Source organism: Periplaneta americana, chromosome 2 (assembly GCF_040183065.1).
Source record: "Periplaneta americana isolate PAMFEO1 chromosome 2, P.americana_PAMFEO1_priV1, whole genome shotgun sequence".
Classification (NCBI taxonomy): domain Eukaryota; kingdom Metazoa; phylum Arthropoda; class Insecta; order Blattodea; family Blattidae; genus Periplaneta; species Periplaneta americana.
Window position 1 is genome coordinate 23,760,503 of NC_091118.1, and position 25,142 is coordinate 23,785,644.

The 25,142-nt window shown below is 35.6% G+C and overlaps 1 protein-coding gene across 3 annotated transcripts in view; it reads right to left on the reverse strand.

Annotated features, from left to right (window-relative positions):
- LOC138716260 (uncharacterized) overlaps positions 1-24,924 on the reverse strand; it is a 31,959-nt gene extending 7,035 nt beyond the window's left edge. The window contains exons 1-4 of one of the 3 annotated variants that reach the window (XM_069849160.1): positions 24,588-24,915; positions 23,783-23,936; positions 12,426-12,491; positions 9,148-9,252 (exon numbers count right to left, since the gene is read on the reverse strand). In XM_069849160.1, the coding sequence (XP_069705261.1) occupies positions 9,148-9,252; positions 12,426-12,491; positions 23,783-23,935 (324 nt within the window). In that variant the 5' untranslated portion in view covers position 23,936; positions 24,588-24,915. Of the gene's footprint in view, positions 1-9,147; positions 9,253-12,425; positions 12,492-23,782; positions 23,937-24,587 lie in introns of all 3 variants that reach the window. The other 2 variants (XM_069849152.1, XM_069849166.1) reach the window with 2 other exon arrangements.
- Positions 24,925-25,142: the final 218 nt, after the last annotated feature.

Sequence of the window (25,142 nt, forward strand, 5' to 3'; positions counted from 1 at the left end):
ACACCTTCCTTCCACTATTGAAATATGAAATACATAAGGTTTATATATTACTTACTTACAAATGGCTTTTAAGGAACCCGAAGGTTCATTGCCGCCCTCACATAAGCCCGCCATCGGTCCCTATCCTGTGCAAGATTAAGCCAGTCTCTATCATCATACCCCACCTCCCTCAAATCCATTTTAATATTATCCTCCCATCTACGTCTCGGCCTCCCTAAAGGTCTTTTTCCCTCCGGTCTCCCAACTAACACTCTATATGCATTTCTGGATTCGCCCATACGTGCTACATGCCCTGCCCATCTCAAACGTCTGGATTTCAAGTTCCTAATTATGTCAGGTGAAGAATACAATGCGTGCAGTTCTGTGTTGTGTAACTTTCTCCATTCTCCTGTAACTTCATCCCGCTTAGCCCCAAATATTTTCCTAAGCACCTTATTGTCAAACACCCTTAACCTATGTTCCTCTCTCAGAGTGAGAGTCCAAGTTTCACAGCCATATAGAAGAACCGGTAATATAACTGTTTTATAAATTCTAACTTTCAGATTTTTGGAGAGCTTACTGTAGGAATTCGTAACAAGCTGTTTTTTACGGTGATGGGTTGTTAGCCCTTCGCCCAACCCCCAAGCTGGAGGACCACCCCTTATCGGCTGTCCACGACTGCTTATATATTATTTTCATAAAATATATATTATATTCTATAAATTCACCTTCCTGGATCTTTCGGAATAAGGATAACTCTAACCTGTTTTTCTTACAATTTATAGTACTACAAACGTCTCCTTGTCCCATATTATTATTCAAATTATTGTATTTTAGCCATTTACAGTTATTACAACCGATAACGAACATTTCACAGTTTACATAGCTTTTCACAAAAATGCGAAATACGGCACAGTCCCGAAGGATCACAGTAGTTTTATAGTTGGGTTTAATTCAGCTTCATCCATCTTGTCTGTTTTCTTATGGAGATGTTCCTTTTGTGGACCATAATTGCTAAGCCTCCCCTTTACATATTGTGACAGCGACGTGAGATTCGAACTCACGACCAGCGTCCCGCGAGAGAGCATATCGCGCGGGCTTCACGAGCAAAGGGGAAAGGGGCCTACAAGCGAGGGGAGGCTGCGCGCGCAGCTGCTACTTAACGCAGTGAATGTGGAACAACCTTCCCGACTATTCCAGAAGTCCGTCGAAGTGGAGATATCGAGCTAATTCTCTACACACCTGTAGAAATTTCTCGCAACTATGATTTTGCTATAAAAGAAGAAGCGCCAGCGAACTCGAGCAGAGTTTTCAGTTATTCAGTCAGTGAGTAAGCCAGAGCAAGCAAGCCAGACTTGTGTGCCGGAGTTCGACTCGAGTGTGCGTCCGCATCTGCGTCAGCATCCGAAGGCCTGAGTTCGAGTGCAGTGGACCGCAGTTGGAGGGACCTGAGTTCGAGTGCAGTGGACCGCAGTTGGAGGGACCCGAGTTCGAGTACAGTGAACTGTCTCTGAAGGTCTGTGGTTCGAGATACTGTGAACTCGAGTGACTGAGATAGAAGAACTGTGAACTGAGAACTGGTAGTTCTGATTTGTAACTAGTGCTTTGTAAATATTAGTTAAGATTAACAGTTCATTGTTGTGCGTAATAGTCCAAGTAAATTGTCATTGTCGTCGGTGGAGTGCTATAACGAATACTGTGTTGAGTGAAGATCCAATTGTTGACGAGAGCGTTTAAGGTGGAATGTAGAAAGAAATTATTATTGTGGCGAATAAATTACATTGTTGTTACTAATAAAATTTACAATATGTATATTAATTTATTTCTCTAATCTTAGGTAATCTTTAATATCTCTAAAACCTTGTTGTATTTTTGTTTATATTCTCATTACCTGAATTGTAACCTAATAAATGTTATCAGGTAATTTATTACTTGTGCTAAGTGTTTTATTTGTTTCACCTCACCTCCACGAGACAAACAACCCTATTGTACGGTTGGCGGCAGGGTATATTTTATTAAACCAGAGGCAGGCCGTACCAGTCGGGAGATGTTAAGTGCAGGAAAGTGAAATGTGATAAACATGAGGACTTGGAGAACACCCACGCACCAAATAATTATAAATGACTTTTTTCGAAAGAAATACAGTACATATTGTAAATGTCTGACATACAGTACAGTAATTACATAATGGAGTAATACTGTATTACCTTTCATGAATCATGTGTTTCAATAAAGAGAAATGCTAATAGATACTATATCGACCCTCCCAATTACTATGGTCTGTCCAAAACAACTTCCGACCTGACAAATGGCGCCTTTAGCATGTTACCATGGCAACCATTCAAATCAACCAATCACGAGAGACGTGTAACCATGGTAACGGGATGGTGTTGCCGTGTCTATGTTTACAAATTGCACGTGAATACCACGGCCTAGTGGTGAATACAGTCGCCTGGAATGACTGTGAGTTGGCTGGTTAGCACGTGCTTTGTGTGAATTAAAATATTATTTAGTTGTATTATTGTTCTAGTGTATCGATAATTATTGTGTTTAAATCATATTTGACATATTATCTTCGTTGTCATTGGTGGAGTGTGTGGCTAGTGTGCATTTTATAGTTTCTGCGAGAGTTTCTAAACAGGTGATTTGTGCAATGTCTGAAGGAAGGAAAGGCAGGCGGAGAACAAAGAATATTGGACAAGGAGTCAAGCGAGAGAGAGGATGTGTGATTGTGTGGTATGTAAGAGATTATTTTGAGAGGGAGAAAGATAAAGGCGGGCCTCTTTTATGTACCTTTGGCGCAAGTCGTAATAACTGCTGCTTGTGTTAAAATTAATAAGAGCATTGTTATCGATATTGGAAAAGAAAAAAGCAGTGCAGATTTTTAATCATAAATATTTTTATAGTTTACAATTTTTTCAACGTCTTTTTAACAATATTACATTGAAGAATACCGACACTCGTAAAAGCAGAGGCTTCGTATTAAATTTAAACCTGTTTTTACAGTTTACAGTCCTTTCGACGCTTTTCTAACTGTATTGCATTGAAGAATACTACTACTACTACTACTACTACTACTACTACTACTACTACTACTACTACTAACTATAATAAACTAATAAAAATAATAATATACACAAGTTTTAATGCCTAGTGTTCAACAAATTGGGTAGAAATGTATGTGTTCATGTCAGCCGTTCATTACTGCACTCTATCGGCAGCGCGCTCGCTTATATGAAAGATGGGCAACATGACAACACTGCTCCCCTCTCTCTGTAAACTGTCAAGTCGGAAGTAGTTTTGGTCAAGGTATAACATTGTAACTCAATTTTTTATGGTTTTGAGTTATCCTAGTCAATATGGTCTTAAATTGTTTCTTTTTCTCCCAGTACTATCATTGTAACTCTAAACCTCCCCAATTGTATGTAAAATTTCATTGTTACTCTACATATCTGTATACACTAATTTACACGATCATTTTGAAACGTCATTTTCATCTCCTGAAAAATGTAAGAAAGTCAGTTACAATGTTAGCACTTGGGAGGATCGATATATGTCAAAATTAGTATATCCGCGCAATCCCAGTTAATATGCAGTTTACACGCGGTCCCTTGAACAGCGTCTTATTGGGGTTTTACTGTATGGGCTATTCCATCTCAAATCGACCGAAATATAGAGAAAATTGACCTTGCAATTTTTAAATACAATGAAACTTTTTCTCTCCGTTGACAACTGTGATACAATGCTTTGTGCAAAGTTTGAGGCATCAGAACTTCGTAGTGTTTAAATTAAAAATATTTAAATTTATCGTATTTTCATAAAATTAGCAACTTTAAATTGTTGTGGCTCTGAAACCCTTTCACCCAATGATCAAAATCATGGTTTATTTTGATGCTGAGAAATTATAGTTTATATTGACATGTAAACAGTTTTTCTTACTTTTTATGGAAATGGAGAAATTTAGATTTTTCTTCATTAAAATGCCTTTGCCTACGAAAAAATATTTTTTAAACATATGGTTAGATTCCGCATTGAAAGTACAAATAAACACTTATTTTTTACTGGTGCACCGTTGAAAAGAAAGTATTGAAAATATCAAATAAAGAAAATAAATAGTACGCGCGTGAACTAACCAGATGACTGTAGGTAGTCGAGACAAGCAAGGCCAGGAGACAAACACGTGATGTGTCGTCTAGCAGTCATGGCTGTGCTAGCTTTATCACAGGTTTTCATAAACACAGGAGTATAATGACGCCCAATGCTCGCTTATCTTCAGTCTCGGCCAGTGTGTGGGGTACTGCGCCGTTCAAGTCTAGGCGTGTGAAAATAATTTATTTAATACCCTCGAAACTTATTGCCGAGCCACTAAGCAAACAATGCCGAATCCCTCTTAATAATACAAGGTTTTTTCTCAATATTTTTTTACATTTTTACAAATGGGCAAAAAGCCTAAAAGTAAATAAAATCAGATTATCTGTCTCTCTATATACAATAAAAATAAGTATTACTTCTTATCATAACCTACTAAATGTCAGCTTCAAAATGAGCTCCCATTCAATGTTCTGCAGTAAATGGTTCCAGAGTTCTGAGCGCTGAAAGAGGCTTGTTTTTATAAAATACGCTAAACTTGTCGCTCAATAGTACGAAAACCGTTTGACTTTCGATAGTATATTTTTGAAAATGCACTCTCCTCAGCACCTTGCATAAATAGGGAAAAAATTAGAGTATTAAAAAAATGCGAGGTTTTTTACTGATCCATTTCATATGGAAGTATGTAAGTTTATAGAGCGAAGTGCTGTGAGTTTATGAGTGCAAGCAGTGGCAGAAGAGGGGTGCACCTGCCAATGGTCAGCCAACAGAAACACTGGAAATGTTTGCTGGTACTCACTGTATTAATATCAGCAATAGTAACAATAGCAGTAGTAGTTTTAGTAGTAGCAGCAGCAGTAATGTGAAAACTTTGCTCTTCAACTGTAGATTTTGTTCAGTGGTGAATTTAAATGTGGGTGTGTAACAGTCAACTAATTCTGGTTACAGATAGGGTTGCAGTAAAATGCAAACTCAGACATCACTAACAATACACAGAATGAGCCACAAGCAGGGTCATCAATTTCAGTCAGTTATTCTTTGAGATACTTCAAACAAAAAAAGTTTAATACAATTTTGGTCGTTTTCCTTAATTTTCGAGATAAAAACTGTTTTACATGAAACATTTCACAGCGTGTTTTGGGAAAGCCATTGATTTAATTCCTAATACGTTCAGTCAACTTAATGGAGCAGTGCATTATGAAAATAAATTATTGAATAGTACATTATGCAACGAGCCTACAATGATAGTAATTAAGAAGCGAGTATGGATGTTTATGAAACGAGCGCAAGCGAGTTTCATAATTTTCATATGAGCTTCTTAATTACCATTATAGGCGAGTTTCATACGACTTTTTATGCTCGACCATATTTCTAACTTGAAATTATTCATGTATACATTTTATTTGTATCTGACAAAATCGGAAGTGACCTTGTTCTAGGTCGTGAATTGTGAGATATGCGCAGACGCAAAAGTATTGATTTTTTCCGAGAAACAATAATGTCATTGACCTTGTGTAATCCCGTTAAACTTGGTATAACCTTAATTATTGAATTCGACATTGAAAAACGAGATGACAAATTGAATTTATTTGAATATTATTTACAATTAACGCTAATTATTATAGTAACAGAACATAACCTTCTGCGACAGTATTGGATTTCCAGCCTCCGTGACTTTTCGCTAATTCTCTTTCGATTGCATATCCGAGAATAATCGATATTTGCTGTTTTATAATGGTACAAAGCTGACTTGTTATTGGCTGAACACCTGTAAGCTGAGTTGTCATTGGCTGAAAACACCTGTACTTTAATGACATGCATTAAAGGACTGCTACCAGGTGTATAATTACTACATTTCGACATGGTCGAGCATAAACAATTTTATTTTTGTCCTTTAAAACTGCAGAAATTTGATACGAACAAATGTTACCATTTGTTGGGACCAAATTTTTGCACATTTAAAGGATAAAACTAAAATTCTTTCTATTTTATTATCATAATACACTGCTCCTTAAGTTGACTGAGCATATTAGGAATGAAATCAATAGCTTTCCCAAAACACGTTATGAAATGTTTTACACATACATAGTGTTCTGCAAACCCAGCATTCACCAATCTTTCCTATTTTCTGCCTTCCTTTTAATCTCCACATATCAATCAATCAATCTTCTTAATGTATCCCGCTGTTTGCTGACAACATAAAGTCCAATATAGTCCACTGTAGTCTATTCAGTTGTTGTTTTTCACGAGAAATGAGGGGTATTTTGATCGGTGTTCATTATAGATGCCTGTTGCTAGTAGCCAGAGTTGGGGTGTAGTCAATATATACTGCAGGGCTGTGTCTTCTGCAACTGGTACTGATGATTTTAATTTACATCTTTTGTGGTTTATGGATGGACAGTATAGAAGAATATGTTCCAGATCTTCATCATGATTATTACACCACAGACAAGCAGGATTATCAGAAATGTGAAATCGGTGTAGGTACAATTAAGTGACAATGTGACCTGTTCTGGCTCTTCTTAAAGTTTGAACACGTCTGGGCAAGTTTTTGTACATTTCCAGGTCATTTGGTTTTTTTTGTACAGACTGTAAAATTTTTCCTTTGTCAGAAGAGAGCCAATTGTTGATCCATAGGTTTGTAAAATGAGACTTTACTGAAGCAAAAGCACTGGATAGAGATATCACTTGAAGAGGTCTTGGTTGCAAATATGTTGCCTGTTTTGCAATATTATCGACTTTCTCGTTTCCAGGTATACCACAATGACTAGGTATCCATTGAAATGTTATTTCCTTTTGGAGTTCTTTTAGTTTACATAGTTGTTTCTGAATTGGAATAATTCTATGTGCATATAGGTTTGGTACATATTTGATTATATTAAATATAGCCCCCCTTCGAGTCGGTAAGTATGCAAATAGATTTTTCAGAAATTTGAGTAACACACTGAAGAGCAGCATCAATAGCTAGCAATTCAGTGTCAAGAGTGGAGGAGGATGAACATGGTATGAAATAAGTTTCTTGATATTTCGGAATATAATACCCTGCTCCTGATGTCCCATTATTAGGATTTAGTGATCCATCTGTATAAATTTGAAGGTGATCCTTATATGTGCACATATGATCCATATATCTTAATGTAGGCTATCACTTGATATCTTCTTCTGTCCTAAACTCTTCTCCCAAATACCATTCCTTCAGTGTATCCTTCAGTATGTAGTTTCTTCTCAGCCAGGGACTCAACCAATTCCTTTTCCTCTTCTTCATCAGTTTCAGATCATTCTTTCTTCACAATTTTATCTTGAAAAGGGTGCAAAAACGAGCAAAACTGTATTAAACTTAATTGTTTGAAATATCTAAAGAAATACCCTTGAAATTAATGGTATTACTTACGGTTCACCCTGTATAATTGCTTCACTCATCAACAAACTGATCTTCATTCGCGCCCAGCTGATTACAGCTGCACCTTCAGCTGGTAGAGATCTGAGTTGTTACAGTATTGCCGTGTGCACCATTCTAGATTAAAATTTGACCATGGTTAAGTCGGCATTTGACCATCTTCAACACCAACTTGCGGAGTATCAATCTCGATCAAAGTTACAAGCGAGTTGATGATGATCAAATTTGATCACGGGTGTGGGACCGATTATCTTGAATTGAACATGGTCAAGTCGAGAAAACCAAAATGGCGGCATGATTTGACGTACTTGATGGAATTGAAGATGAAATGATGTATCTTGAACACGCAAATCACTGCGGAAATAACAGAATTGGTGTTATTGTAGAAAGAGTAAGTTTGTAGATGAATAATAAAAATGTTCTTTTTTTCTCAAAATAGACTAATGTTTTATACATCTTTCTGCTTTGGAAGATCGGGACTTTACTTGAGGACAAAATATTCTTTAGGCCTAATTGTCCAATTTTGTTAACATAATAATAAAGTAGTTATTCTATGCCGGTAATAATATAGCAAAACTAAATGACCATTTTGTAGAATGCGAGATTATCACTTATTAGCTATAGATTTGCCGTTTGAAACTATTAGGACCTACATGACGTTTTGGACAATTAGGCTATTTACGCTTGAATTAAGAGAAATTACACGGATACCTTCCTTTCCCTCTTACTCCAAACTTCCAACCTTGTGAACACAAAACAAATGGATAAATTTCAGAACAAGAATACTTTCCTTTCCCTCTTACTCCAAAATTCCAACGTTGTGCACACAAAATAATTGGCACTAAAAACTTCCTTTTCGTATGCATGATGATGCGTATTCGACATACACAGACGAATTGCTTTTTTTTTTTTATTTTAAAATAATTGTTAGAGAGGTATCCGTATACTGAAATTATTATTGGCATTGAAATGTGTCTTTTCGTAAGCAAGATGATTAGCATTCGACAAACACATACAAATCTGCTCTTTTTAGTAGCCTATTTCAAGATAATTGTCAGTGAGGTATCCGTATACTGAAATTTTCCCAATTATTATCAATAATATGAAATAACCACTGTATAAATTACGTTACATATTATGTGGAATTATGTAAACACGTATAACTCATGTGAATTGTGAGGTTAAATCCAACCAGGTAGCCTGCTTTTCTCTTAGAGAACTTCTGTCAGTACTTTTATTCTGTAATATGGATGTATAATTGCTGACGAGTTCTAAAGGAATTCCCACTTCGAACTGTGAGAAGTTCGGTGCTCTTTTCTTTTTTTCTTCCATGATTATTGAAACTTGTTATTTGAAAACTGCGAGGATGTTTGAAAGCAGCCCGACAAACAAAAACGAAGTGATAATTGACAGAGTGCGTTCCTTCGCTGTTTTATACACGGTAACCTAGCGCTCAGATGATTCTTCTCAAGCGAGCGTACCGTCAGCTGACGGTACTGAGTTGATCGAGGGAAAATGTCGGTGCACCGCATCTGTAACTTGATCGCTGTCAAGAATTAACCATGTTTCCGTGATTGCTGATAAACGGACTAGATGATCGAGAATGGTGCACACAGCCATATGTGTCTTTCATTGCTCAAAACCATTCAGTAACTGTAACAATGGCAACAGCTCACACTTACTGCTTCCTTCTGGCGCTCTGCTAGCAGTTCCTTTCCCATCTTCTTCAATTTCTCCTCCTTTGCTTGCAGCTCTTTTCTCAGTTCTCGCAGTTCTTTTTCTTTACTCTAAAATGAAAAACAGATGTGGTTCAGAGAAAGCCAGTAATGGCAACATGCAACAATCATGGGTTACGAAACCATGATTAAAATCCAGTTTCTGTGCACAATTCATAATCACTGGTTACTTATGGTCTGTCCAAAACAACTTCCGACCTGACAAATGGTGCCTTTAGCACGTTACCATTCAAATCAATCAATCACGAGAGAGGCGTAACCATGGTAACGGGACGGTGTTGCTATGTCTACGTTTACAAGTTGCACGTGAATACCACGGCCTAGAACTGAATACAGTGCCCGGAGTGACTTTGAGTTGGCTGGTTAACGCGTGCTTTGTGTGAATTAAAAATATTATTTAATTGTATTATTGGTCTAGTGTACCGGTATCGATAATTATTTTGTTTCAATTATATTCCATGTATTATCTTCGTTGTCATTGGTGGAATGTATGGCTAGTGTGTGTTTTCTAGTTTCTGCGAGAGTTTCTAAACAGGTGAATTGTGCAGTGTCGGAAGGAAGGAAAGTCAGGCGGAGAACAACGAATATTGTACAATGTGCGTCGTTAAAGAGTCAAGCGTGAGAGATGGTAGGTTATGTAAGAGAGTATTTTGAGAGGGAGAAAGATAATGGAGGGCCTCTTTTACCTTTGGCGCAAGTCGTAATGAGAACTGCTGCTTGTGTTAAAATTAATAAGAGCACTGTTATCGATATTGGGAAAGAAAAAGGCCGTGCAGATTTTTAATCATAAATATTTTTACAGTTTACAATTTTTGAATGCCTTTCTAACAATATTAAATTGAAGAATACAGACACTCATAAAAGTAGACGATTCGTATTAAATTTGAACCTGTTTTTACAGTTTACAGTCCTTTCGACGCTTTTCTAACGGTATTACATTGAAGAATACCAGTACTACTACTACTACTACTACTACTACTACTACTACTACTACTACTACTACTACTACTACTACTAATAATAATAATAATAATAATAATAATAATAGACTAATAAAAGTAATAATGTACACAAATTTTAATGCCTAGTGTTCAACAAATTACTTAGAAATGTATGCGTTCATGTCAGCCGTTCATTACTGTACTCTATCGGCAGCGCTTGCTTACACGAACGATGGGCAACATGACAACACTGCTCCCCCTTCTCTGTAAACTGTCAAGTCGGAAGTAGTTTTGGTCAAGGTATAGACATACTTAGCCGACACATCATTTAACCATGGTAAAGTCTGTAATGGTAAAATGTTTTTACAAAGTGACGAAAGAAAAGCATCCATACCTCTGCAAAGATTGAAGTTAAAAGTCTAAAAACTACTGTGCTTACTCAATTCTACAAGGTGAATCAAAAGTCTGGAACCATACAAATATCTTCCATATGTTTGATTTTCGATTACTATAGGTGTTACCAGTATTTGTAAAACCAAATGCTCTACCAGTGACATATTCGATTCTAGCCCTCAGCTATCTCAAAAGCCGCTATTTTGGATGCAACTTTGAAATTTTAAATAAAAAGGGGGTCATGCAGGTACTCAGAATCATGAGAAATTTTCTGGGGGGGGGGGGGAACAATGGTGTAATTTGTTTTGAAATATCTCTTATCGTTTTCAACTTATTTAAAGATAACTGTCATAGTGATACAAACATTAGTTACTGCACCTATAGATATTTTGTACTCAGAATCATGTGAAATTTTCTGGGGGAAAAAAAAAAAAAAACAAAAAAAAAAACAATGGGGCAATCCATTTTGAGATATCTCTAATCGTTTTCAAGTTATTTAAAGATAACTGTCATAATGATACAAACATTAGTTACTGCATCTATAGGTATTTTGTACTCAGAATCATGTGAAATTTTCTGGGGGGGGGGGGGGAACACAATGGTGCAATCCATTTTGAAATATCTCTAATCGTTTTCAAGTTATGTAAAGATAACTGTCATAATGACAAAAACATTAGTTATTGCATCTATAGATACTTTGTACTCAGAATCATGTGAAATTTTCTGAAAAAAAAAAAAGAAAGAAAAAACACAATGGCGCAATCCATTTTGAGATATCTGTAATCGTTTTCAAGTTATTTAAAGATAACTGTCATAATGACACAAACATTAGTTACTGCATCTATAGATATTTTGTACTCAGAATCATGTGAAATTTTCTGGAAAAAAAGATATTTTGTACTCAGAATAATGTGAAATTTTCTGGGGGGAAAAAAAACAATGGTGCAATCCATTTTGAAATATCTCTAATCATTTTCAAGTTATTTAAAGATAACTGTCATAATGACACAAACATTAGTTACTGCATCTATAGATATTTTGTTACTCAGAATCATGTGAAATTTTCTGGGGGGGGGGGGGGGAACAATAGTGCAATCCATTTTGAGATATCTCTAATCATTTTCAAGTTATTTAAAGGTAACTGTTATAATGACACAAACATTAGTTATTGCATCTACAGATATTTAGTAACGTGGTACAGTACTAAGGAGGCTTTGGAAAAGGTATTTTTATCCAATTCTGGTAAATAACTTTTCCTGCTTTACTGTTTGGTTAACCTGTGACATTCTCAATGCATTGTTGTGATTATTTGAAGCTTTCCTATAACAAATTTTTTGATTTTCGTGATGAATTGATATCATTCTTCATTCATCAAATTTATCATGCTATCAAAGGGGAATACGTTACATGGCGATAAAAATGTTCAATAGTCTTCCTGAAGACATTAAGAAACATAGCCAAAACCCTGCATTATTTAAGGTAAAACTAAAAAATTACTTAATATCTCACACTTTCTATTCTGTAGATGAATTCTTGACATTTCACAGTACTGTGTAAATATTATAATACTATTAAATGGTAAACATATTACATTGTATAAAATATTATGATTATTAAGGTATTAATTCTGTACATATTTCATATTTGCATTTTATATGTATTGCATTTTATTGTTAAACGTAAGAATTGGACATGTTCTTTATTCTATGCTATAAAGCAAATGTAAGAATATTATGGAACGAATAAATCTATCTATCTATCTAAGCTACAGAAATGTTGCAGCAGACTTCAATCACTGCCACCCTGAACACAGCCCAAATTAATTTGACACACCTGTCCTAAACTATGCACGGATTGTAAATGTAACCATGGTAACAGCTCATCACTTACTTCTAGCTGAAGCCGCAACTTGCGCTCTGCTTCATATTTCTGTCTCAGCTCCTCCAGTTCTTTCTCCTGTAACCACAAGCAAATTAGGTTTGTGCCTTGGATTGTTACTGACAACCAGTGGGGGAAGTGGGGAAAAAAACCAGAGGCAGTATGCTATCCCAAGATTTTTTCCCAGCATACCTCGATTTAAAAATGGCATACATACCCCTCCCTTTCAACATACATGTACATGATATGAGGAGCATCATTTCAAAACATATTACGCGCAACTTACAATTTTTTTACACGAACAACGAAAAACTGGATTACTCGTAAACCGGAGAAGTTTTCAAAACACTACACAAAACCATTTTTAAGTACTGGTTTTACAGTTTACGAACATGACGACTTGGAACCATCAGACTCCACAGCATGAAAGATAAATAAATAGAAAGTAACAAATTTAATTTCGTCCACTGGGGGACTTAATACGTTTTGAAATGATGCTCCTCATATTCAGTGAATTGTTTCGTGCAGTCAATAATGCGAATCTATGAAGCTTTCGCAAAACATTACATTTCTTATTAAATAACTAGCCGTACCCGTGTGCTCCGCTGCACCCGTTAGAAATAAATATAAAGTAATTACATAATTAAAATAGGACGTTTGATCCAGGGAACATTCGTGTTTGATAGAAGGATAAATCGTTTAATATGTTACTTAATTTAAATTGTATTTCAATAATTAAAATGCGATCATTTTGGTCCAGAGACCACTCAGAAGTTACTATAATAACATTATAGCATTATGTCCATCTAGAGAAACTACACTTTCCAATGGTGATATAATAATTAATTATACAAATCGGTTAATTTAGCTTTCTATATTACTTCATACAAACACAGAAACATTCTCTGTAGGCTATGTTTCATAGCTTTCGATTGTTGCTGTCCAAGGCCCCTTATAGACGTGGTCATTTATTTTCATTTCATTACACCGCCTTGTATTGTATTTTAATTTTAAAACTCATTTATCTCATTAAATATCAGTCCTATCAAAATTTTGCAAGGAATAAACTTATCGGAAATGGTTTTTAAAGAAACTTTTGTTATGTAACATATTTCACAAAAATCAATAATAAGCGAGATATTTCGATTTATTTAATTCAGACCCCCCTATAACCCCCCTTTTAAATAACAAATTTTGAATGTCATACAGCCTAAAATCTAAGTTACAGCGAACTTAATTTATATTCCAATTTTCATATAAATAGGTTCAGCCATTATCGTGTGAAAAGGTAACAAAAATTTCGAAAAAGCAATTTTCGGTTTCAGGGTAGCTAATTATATATATTAGGACCAATTATTTTTGGAAAATCGAAAATTACCAGAAAAATTTCGGCTACAGATTTATTATTAGTATAGATTTCAAGCTACTTCAGTTATTTACTAGATTATTTTGCAATGTCCACTGTGACTTAAGCCTTATCAATTAAAAAAATGTCGATGCTTCAAAGCACCTTAATTGTTAATAAAAAGTGCACAAACAACAAAAAAGATCTTACAAAAGTATGCTGAAGCAGAAATATAACTTCTGACTTGAGGTCCCTCATCTTATTTGTGTAGATACTCCCAGATTGCTTTCAATCCTGGGGGAGCAACATCTGATATCTTTCGTACTGAAGCAGTAAAGCTCAAAATTCAAACCAAAACCAAACGTTGCCATTACTGCCTTATGGAAAATAGCTAAACAGTATTAATTTACTTCTTTAATGTTACTGCAAATATTATAATGTTACTGATTAAAACTTTATTTCTAACACTAACAAGTACTCAAAACAGTATGTAACCCTATTTAAATAACAGATAAGTAACGGTATGTGTCACTGACAAATATTTTAAAAGCATAAGATGTGATGACAAAGTCGCTAAATTTGCAACAGCAGCCACCACAAGCTACAGACCACAGTTTTCTGTAGTTGAAATTCTACAATGCATTCCAAAGGTTTACTTACCAAATAAACGTGTCTAAATACACGTTGAATAGAGTTCCAGAAGGCTGTGGTTTAGACCTATAAAGCAAACAGATGTACTCTTTGCTGTGAAGGAATGTATAAACAAATTTTTACGAATCACATTTTTTCAGCGACGGTATGTCATTTTTCACTAATGGTATGTTTCTGGACATATAAACCAGTGGCGGTATTATATACCAGCACATACTGTCTCACTTCCCTCACTGCTGACAACCATCAGATCATAAATTGCACCTATTTCCATTAGTTATCCAAATCCAGATTATCCAGAAGGGTTTACATTTCTTATGTATCACTTTGTGCATATTTTAAAAAATATTAGGAATAACTGGCTAAATGTTAGGAATATTGTATTTCCAGATTTTGAGATTATGCTAAATTTCCAGGCATACCTATGAGATGTTTTTCATTAGGAAGAGGATTGTATTATAGCTTAATTATAAACCTGAATTTCCCTTAAATTTGGAAAGGCAAAAAGTGAATTATGTTATTAATGTATTTCATCTTTCAACGACTGAGTGTATTAACTGTATGACAGAGTCAAGTTTATACAGGGTATTTCCGGTCTGGTGTTACTAACTTTCAGGGATGATGGGGAAGGGCACATGTATCAATTTGAGATAAGGAACCATGGTCCGGAAATGACTGAGTCGAAAGTTATAAGCAAAAATTGTTGTGTGGAAATGAAATAATTTTATTCCTCTGTACACCTTATTTATGTGTATTTATCTGTACATCTTACACATACTGTATTCATCTGACATTGTTTACATTGTCTACTTACAGTATTCCATTTAGTGCACTGTCTGAGGGATGGGGATAAGAAACTACAACAAAGCAATGCAGATGGCATAATGTGTAATGGGCATGATCAGTCACGTCTGTAGACAGCAGTGTATGTGTACAAGTTGCAGTGTCCAGTCAATCAGTCCTAGTGAAATGGAGGAGCACACGAGAGCGGAATATGCAGACATGATTTTCAAATACGGATGAGCCAATGGAAGCAGTAGACAAGCTCACAGATTGTATCCGGCCCAGTACCCACGTAGGAGACATCCGACCCATACTATCTTTCCACGACTGTTCCAAAGGTTAAGGGAAGAAGGGCACATGGTGCCAAATTACAATTTCATTTTCACACAACTATTTTTGCTTATAACTTTCAACTCAGTCATTTCCGGACCAAGGTTCCTATCTCAAATTGATACATGTGCCCTTCCCCATCATCCCTGAAAGTTAGTAATACCAGCCCAGAAACACCCTGTAGAATTAATAAGAAAGTAGTAGGAAATTATAAGCAACAGGAATATTATAAAGGGGAAAGTTAAGAGAAATCTTTGGTTGAACCAATACCTCCTCGTACGTCTTCATCTGGTGATCATAACAGCGCTCAAAGTAATAATTACATCAACATCGTCGTCAGAATATATCTTGAGAACTGAGAAATATGCAAAAGAAAACATTTGCCGCTGACAACTGCAACTTTGGTCTGCAACCTTCATGCCATTTGTCATTTGCCACTTGACATTTTGGTGTGAAAGCCCCCTTACAGAATTGATTTTCTTTAGATAGGAAAATTTACCATGGAGAATACAACAGACTCTCGCTAATCCAGCCATTCCTCGCACAGAGGGGTACCAGATGACTGATAATGCTTAAAAGTCATTAAATTTAATGTTATAAGCTGCAACAAACACTCCTCTTGCACTTTTAAATCGAAACTAGAATGTCCATATGTGGCCGATGCATATACAGAATGTTCCATTTATCTTCTGCACCTATTACAACTTTTTTGTTTGGATAGGTATTGGAATTTTTGTTTTTGAGCGTTATGTTAGAACGAGGAGCTAACATGAGTGTGGAGATTTGGTGCATGTAACTACATTATGTTACAAGATACACGTGACATTATCAATTTTTCAAATAGCACTACATACTTTAATCATGTTACATTGATTACAAACATTAAGACGAGTTCAAAAATGTATCACAATGTCAACTTCCTCATCAATAACAATAAAATGAAACAAAAACGTACTTCCAATGTGCTAATGTTATGCTTTGAGAGTCACAGAAGATGTTCCAAATGGTGATCATTCACATTAATGCACATTCGAAGGCGTTCCCCGAAAGACCGTATGACTGCCCGGCATGTTGCTGGCTGAATGGACACACAAGCCTGTCGAATGCGTTGCTGCATGTCGTCTGGTGTTATCAGAATGTTCTGGTACACACTGTCCTTTACAGTTCCCCACAGGAAGAAGTCGAGTGGCAACAGGTCTGGAGAACGTGCAGACCACTGTACGTGGATTGTGGTGTCGACAGTTGTTGTGGTTTGTTTACATGTTAAGACAGCAAACACACAACACACGACGTGTAGGGACGTCAGTCGTCTTTCGTTTTGTGTAAGTTAATGCACAAGATGAATGGGGCACCACAACAAATGGCACATTCTCATGGCATTCATTTTGCATTTTGTTGTTGTTATTGATTGGAAAGGTGACACTGTGATATATTTTTGAACTCGTCTTAATGTGTGTAAACAATGTAACATGATTGAAGTATGTAGTGCTATTTCAAAAAGTGATGACATCACGTCTATCTTGTACCATAATGTTATTACATGCACCAAATCTCTACACTCATGTTAGCCCCTCGTTCTAACATAACTCTCAAAAACAAAAATTCCAATATCTATCCAAACAAAAAATTATAATAGTGTACAAGATAAATGGGACACCCTGTATATGTATACAACACATGGCAGGCACTGGTGTAAATTTCTCATAAAACTATTACAGTAGAAGTGACAGGACGTACACTAGGAGGAGGTCCGATAACTGAGAGACCGAATTACTGAAGGTAGTGAGAATCTAGTGTACTGAGAAATGGTTTGTATGTACAGATTGTTGTCTGGATGCAATTATAATGTTTTATATGACAGTGTCGTTAGTGCAGATAAAAGTTGCATCTTAAATACATTCTAAAGAAGAAAAAAGAGTCCACACCTGTGGAGTAACGGTTAGCACGTCTAGCCGCGAAACCAGGTGGCCTGGGTTCGATTCCCGGTCGGGGCAAGTTACCTGGTTGAGGTTTTTTCCGGGGTTTTCCCTCAACCCAATATGAGCAAATGCTGGGTAACTTTCGGTGTTGGACCCCGGACTCATTTCACCGGCATTATCACCTTCATCTCATTCAGACGCTAAATAACCTAGATGTTGATAAAGCGTCGTAAAATAACCTACCAAAAAAAAGAAAAAAAAAAAGAAAAGAAAACAGATAATTTTTCATTGGTAGAAATGGAAATTGCTTTCAAAGATGTAACATCAGCAAATTTAAGTGAGCAAAATGCTTCAAATGACTTTACTCATGTACTAGATTAAAATTATTTGGAAGTTTCAGAAATTGATGAGGGTACTCATGAATGTGTGTGGTTATGATGCCTATTGTGTTGATAGGAAGTTAAATTGTGAGACATGCAATTCAGTACTGCAAGAGAACACAGGACAAAATATACATTAGGAAATGTGTATTTTGATATTCTATAAAGGGGAGGCTTATTTGTGGCATCTGATTGCGTGAAGGTTTTATTTTTGAACAATAACTTATATGTTTTCCATATTGGAATATGTCATTAACAATCTGCAAATCGAAATTAAATTTCTTGAAAAGATTTAATCAAAACTGTTTGCTTAGTACATTTATTATACTTAGCACTGAATGGTTTTCAAGAGAAGCTGAAAAATATATGCACTTGAGGATGAGAGTTCAAAAATTGTTTAAAAGGAAACGGTAACTTCAAACATTAAAAAAGAGAGAGATAAACATTAACCTTATTTTTTATATAATAGTCCTAGTCCATCCAAGCAATAACCTATCACCACTTTAGAGTAAAAGATAATGTCCATGTTACAAGGCAAGGTACAGTAAGTAATTTTTATTATTTTTAAAATGTATTATGTCAACATAAGTACGGTTTAATGAAATAACAGTTTATGTGATAACTAGGGGGCGGATTGGATTTTAGCATATTTGTATGTTATATTCCTCAATTGCAAATCATATGCTATCATTATATAAATGTGTTTAAAGTTATTTGCAACCAAATGTCAAGATTTTATAGTGCACATTTAAGGGATTAATGCATGTTTCAGCTTTTACCAAGCTACAGCAGTCATATTTTTCCCATGGTTACAGTTGTTGTTGACAAATAATCATGGAACGTTACATCATTCCACGAAGTGTAGAAATCATTAAAATTTATTATTAAAAAAAGTCATACGCTTGCTAAGCATTCCATGAAGTGTACGGTGTGTGTAAGATATCAGGCTATGATAAGGGATTATTTTTGGCCTCAATTGGAAGGTATGGATCACAGAAACGTCTCGTTTCTGCAAGATGGCGCCACGTGTCATTCTGCTGATGAAACAGTCGACCTTTTGAGGGAGAATTTCAGAGGTTCATCATTTCGCGTGGTGGTGATGTTAACTGGCACCCGAAATCATGTGGTTCAACATTGCTGGATTACTTCTTATGGGGTTATGTTAAATAATGTTTATGTAAACAAGCCAGAAATAGTTAATGACCTAAGGAACAATATCACGTGCGTTATTCGTGAAATTGAACATGGTTTATGTATGTCTGTTATGGAAAATTGGAAGACCCGTATATGCGCAACCCAACAAAGCCATGGCGGGCATTTAACTGACATTCTCTTCCGTACGTAATGGCATTAATTATGCTTCAAAATAATAATAATAATTAAAAAATAAACTTATTTCGTTTATACAATGAAAGAGTAATGGAACGGAGAAAAATTCTCTCCGGCGCCGGGATTTGAACCTGGGTTTTCAGCTCTACGTGCTGATGCTTTATCCACTAAGCCACACCGGATACAACCCCGGCGTCGGACAGAATTGTCTCTGATTGAGTTCCAACTCTTGGGTTCCCTCTAGTGGCCGCCCTCTGCACTACGTCATAGATGTCTATGAACATAGGACCGAAGTCCACACATGTGCTGAGGTGCACTCGTTATGAGTGACTAGTTGGCCGGGATCCGACGGAATAAGCGCCGTCTTAAATCACGAAGTGATTTACGCATATCATATATTATTTTTTCAATGTACCGAAGTACATATGATATTTCCATGCAGATATTCTGCGTCATCATACGATGAAAGAGTAATGGAACGGAGAAAAATTCCGGCGCCGGAGAGAATTTTTCTCTGTTCCATTACTCTTTCATCGTATGATGACGCAGAATATCTGCATGGAAATATCATATGTACTTCGGTACATTGAAAAAATAATATATTATTTCGTTTATATAAATTCATTTTAAAAGTGTGACACTCTTATTGGAAAACCCTTTACAAACATATTTTTGTTCTTTTTAAGCAATCTAGTTCTTAAACCAAGCTTAATAACACGGAAAATCTGAAAAAATTGAATACTGAAAGACAGTAGGCACAGTTATATTTTACTTATTTCAATATGACAACACACAGACAGTACACTGAATAATTTCGAGGGATAAATTGTTCCAGGGCCGGGCATCGAACCTGGGACCTTTGGTTAAATGTACCAACGCTCTACCAACTGAGATACCCGGTCCAGTCCATATACAAATCTGAATTTAGCCCAAAATTATATACATTAAAATATAAGTAGGCTACAGTAATTCTCAAGCTCAACGAGGAGGTTACAGAATAAGACTAATACAGCCTCCTGGATTATGGTGTTGCCAAGTAACAGCATGGCTTGATAAATGAAAAAGGCTGTGCCCTATCTAACCTTGTAGCTAACAGTGGCGCTTTCAGTAATACCACAGTTTAGTGTATACAGTTGCAAAGCTCAATACTTACTAAATATGCAAATATAGACAGTTGAAATATGAATCCATAGATAGTTGCTAGCCACCAGGATCGCTACTATCGCCTCATCACAGACTCTTTCCCTAGCAGACGATAAAATGTATTGTACTTTCGATATCGTGTTCTTTTGAAAAATTAACACCTTCCTTCCACTACTGAAATACGAAATACATAAGGTTTATATAGGCCTATTATTTCTATTATTTTCATAAAGTATATATTATATTTTATAAACTCACCTTCCTGGATCTTTCGGAAGGATAACTTTGACATCTTTTTCTTAGAATTTATAGTGCAACAAACGTCTCCTTGTCCCATATTATTACTCAAATTATTGTATTTTAGCCATTTACAGTTATTACAACCGATAACGAACATTTCACAGTTTACACAACGTTTCACAACAATGTGAAATACGGCACATCAATGTCTTTTCGATCTAGACCAGGCCGTAATATATGTTCGGGTTTTCTATTTCAGTGTATGGAGCTCAGTGAATTATTATATTATAACTTTATTGCGTATCATAGCTAAGTTTTATTTAGTGTAATGTGTCCATAAGTTCCCTTTACTTCGTGTTGCATAATATGTTGCAGAAATAGTTACAAAACTGTGTTATTTTAATGTGAAGAGAATTTTACGTGTTAACATAATCTTTTCGCATGAACATTTTAAGTTTAGAATGGAAGCTATTTTGAGGTTTAATAAAAAAAAATTATATTGTGATTTTAATATAGCACGTCTACCTTCCTTGATAAAGACAGAAAATTTATCATACCACTCTTATGAAATTAGTGTACCTACGTACGATTGTTACTTCGTCCCTTAGGTAGTAGATAAATACAATAATTCAGTACTCAATTGTAGTATTAAAATACAGACAAATTGAATTTGCGGAGTATCATACATGAATTATGCGTAATTATAATGTATAATTGCGAATTTAGGAATATACGATATAGTAAACATAACCTATAATATTTCCATATGAATGGCAGGGCATTGGAGACCACTAAAATTAGTGGTCTCCAACTGGGGCAACTGGGACAGTAAACATAACCTATAATTTCAACATATGTAAATATTCGTGCAGTGCAACTGAAAATTATTGAATCGTGCATAAATGAATGTACAATAATTTCGCTGCTCTTAAAACTCTAAATCAACTACATGAATGGAATGCATCAAATTTGATGACACTCAATTTAAGCAAAAGTAACTACCAAATATTTGCACTTGGTAAAAAAGAAAGAGAATTCAATATCCAATACAATTGCCAACACCTTCCTAGGACTTATGAATCCAAATATCTTGGAGTTATTTTCGACAGTAAGTTAACATGGAGCAACCATTTGAAATACATTTCTCAAAAAGCTCGTAAAAGATTCTCCCTTCTAAAAAGACTAGCAGGAAAGAAATGGGGATGCTCTAGGAATACTTTGAACACTACATACAAAATGTTTATACACCCAGTGCTGACATACTGCGGAGAAATTTTAATTACTTCACCTTTCATTAACGAAATGGAATATGTTCAAAACCAAGCTCTCAGACTCATTACTGGTGGAATCAAAACAACTCCAATAGATTCTATGAGATTCCTCACTAATATTAACAGCATCAAAATGACAATAGAAGAAAAAGCACTGATTCAGTATGAAAAACTTATTAGATTACCAGGAAACAATTGGCATTCATACAGTCCTCTCTGTAGATTGAAAACTCAAAAAAGTTTCATATCCATTGTTCAAGAATTAAAACAGAAAATCAATATCCCGAATTTAAAAGAAAACCTACAAATTAAACCAAACCCTTTAACTCTATTAAATATAGAATATAATCTAAATTTAACAGAAGAAATACTAAAATCAGAAGTAAACACTGAAATACTAAAACAATTGTCTTTAGAGACAATTAATTATTAGGTACCCTCCACAAAACTAGCTTCATTTATACACCGACGGATCCTTGATCTCCAGAGAACAAGGTGCCGGTGCAGGTGTTACATGCTGTCTCTTCTCACTTTATAGATCTCTTGGGTATGGAACAACAAGTTTTGATGGAGAAATCATTGCAATAAGTGAAAGTCTCAGGAATCTTCTATGTCACATCAATAAATTTAAAAATGCAGTTATATTGTCAGACTCCAAGGCAGCTATTCTATCAATAGTCTCTAAACACACACCTTCATCTCAAACAGCAGAAATAACTAAAATGCTCTCTCAATTAATATCACTCAATAAAAGAATTGTATTCCAATGGATACCATCCCATTGTGGAATCCTGGGAAACGAGAATGCGGATGCTTTAGCAAAGAAGGGCAGCACTGCTACTTCCAGACCTGTTACTAAATCTACGTTTTACTCTGTGAAAAGATTTATTAAATCTACATACTTAGACTTTAACAAACAAAATTTGATAACACAATCTCAAGGGAAAAAATGGAACTCTCTGCATCAAAATCCACAGTTAATTCCCGATTTACCACGAAAATCGTCTGTAGCTGCATTTAGATTGGCAACAAGCCATGATTGTTTGGCCAAACACCTGCATAGAATTAGAATATATCAGTCCCCTAACTGCCCATTGTGCAACTCAAACCAAGAAATGGATTCGGAACACCTCAAAATCTGTGCTTCAGTGGCTGGCCATGATAATATCTTTGAAAAATATTGGAGTGCAAGAGGTCAAATGACTTTATTGTCAAACGCCTGGCATTAGAAAACAACAACAATAATTTCGCAATATTTAATCGAAATAAAGGCAGGTAGGTCTATTACACATACGAACTACGTAATTTTCACACCAAAAATAATATTACACCTTAACTCGCAAGGAATTATGTCTGAAATGTATCCTAATCATTGTTTTAAATTTTATTAATGCAATTACACTACATTTTAGAGAAATATATGTTACTTTTTATGCATTCCAATTAATTTATATGGTTGAAACGCCGCCCTTCGTGATCGGGTTAAGCGAGTCACATGGTCTGCCTTACGGCCTGTATTAGATCACGATGGCAGTGACACAGCACTCCAAGCGGCTAGCAACTATCGCGAGAAATGCAAAAAATCACCCCAAGCTTCGCGACTGTATATACTAGACTGTGGTAATACTGAGAACGAGGGGGAGAGAAAAAAACCACATTTCTCCTGGTAACAATGCCATAGGTAAACGTCATGCCCATATCTTGGCGACAATGTGTACTTGGTTATTATCGTAACATAGTTGAATGCTGAGGTACCAAATTCTCCAGTTTAGTGATTTCTGTCGAATAAATTCTTAACTGGTTAGCAAATTTAAGGTTTTAGTAATAAATGTAAATACGATAACACAAGATCTCTTATCCTTTCCAATTCTTCTTGCAGTTTTATCAGATCATTTTGCTTCTATTTTAATTCTCTCTCTTACGACTTCAATCTCTCCTTCACTATTTCTAGCTCCTCAAACTCATTGCTGCCCTGTACCTCTTTGTCTTCCTTCCTTGCTTCCAGGCCATGTAGCGACCGCGAGTCCATCCTCTCCTTAAGGATCCTAACCTCCTCTATAAGAGGCAGCACCTGCCCCTCCAGGGTCTTCACTCGCTGCTTTAGCTCGGAGTTGGGGTTAGGTTTAGCCATCCTGCACACCAGAAAGCAAGAACCACAGTGAAACCTTCAAATAATACTCAAAAATAAATACTTACCTTCTGCCACTAACAAGTACATCTATTTTACAGAAACTGTAAGGAATGAGTGCAATTACAGCTTTCAAGGAGGTCATTTCTATTAAGTACTTCACTTTGGTCATAAGACATGAATTATGTATAAATTCGTTCTCAAAGTGTTCTATTAAAATAATAACTTACAACTTCATTGTAGCTACTGCTTAATATCAAGAGTTAGCCTCTCAATATCACAGAGCTGGGGATAGATTAAATGTGTTTCCGCGTTCAGGTAAACCAATCATATGTAGATTATCTTAACATTCTATACCGATTTTTTTTTTGTTTCCAATTTAGTATAAAACTTGACACGTATAAATTTGTAACAATTTTACAAGTTCGTGACAGTAGGAACCTACAATTGTTCCTTTATACATCTTGCAAAATCAGATTTTTGAAGACAATACAATGATGATCATTTACACCCAGAAAACAAATTTACTCAGAAACAGTTTCGTCTTTATCACTACAATGCAAAATAATTATTGCACTCTTTTATCTTATTATTCCACGGAATGTTTTGGCTGAAAATGGTAACAAGAGTTGAAAATGAATACCCAATTACTTACTTGAAGGTTAGGAAAACGCGAAGTTCAATATCAAAACAAAATGATTTCCACAAATTACTTCTGCGGTCTCACAACAAACCGTGTATAATCAGAAAACACACTAGGGGTTAGGAAATGCTACAAAGAAAATAAATAAAACGCTAATTCTATTTCAGAACGAAAGCTAAACGAAATTAAGTAAATTTATATCACTCCACAATAGACGCCACACACATCCACCGACTGCTAGGCACTAGCACTATCACGCAAACAATGTCGTCAACTGAAGTGTCCAGCAAATCGCCAAACAATAGTTAAAAAGTCGCTAGATTCCTTAATTATCTATAAAGAAAGTATTATTTTTGTCGCTACAGGGTGTTGAAAAAAGTCTTTAAGTTCCTATTTAAGCAATAGGAAAGATAAAAGAGTCGTCGAAATAAAAGTAAAAAAAATCGCCAGATTTAGCGACAAAATCGCTATATTGGCGAAATTGCACTCAGATCGCCAATTCTGCCAACTTAGCTACAATGCTGCCAACGATAGAGATGTACGTAAAGAAATTTTAAGTTATTTTCA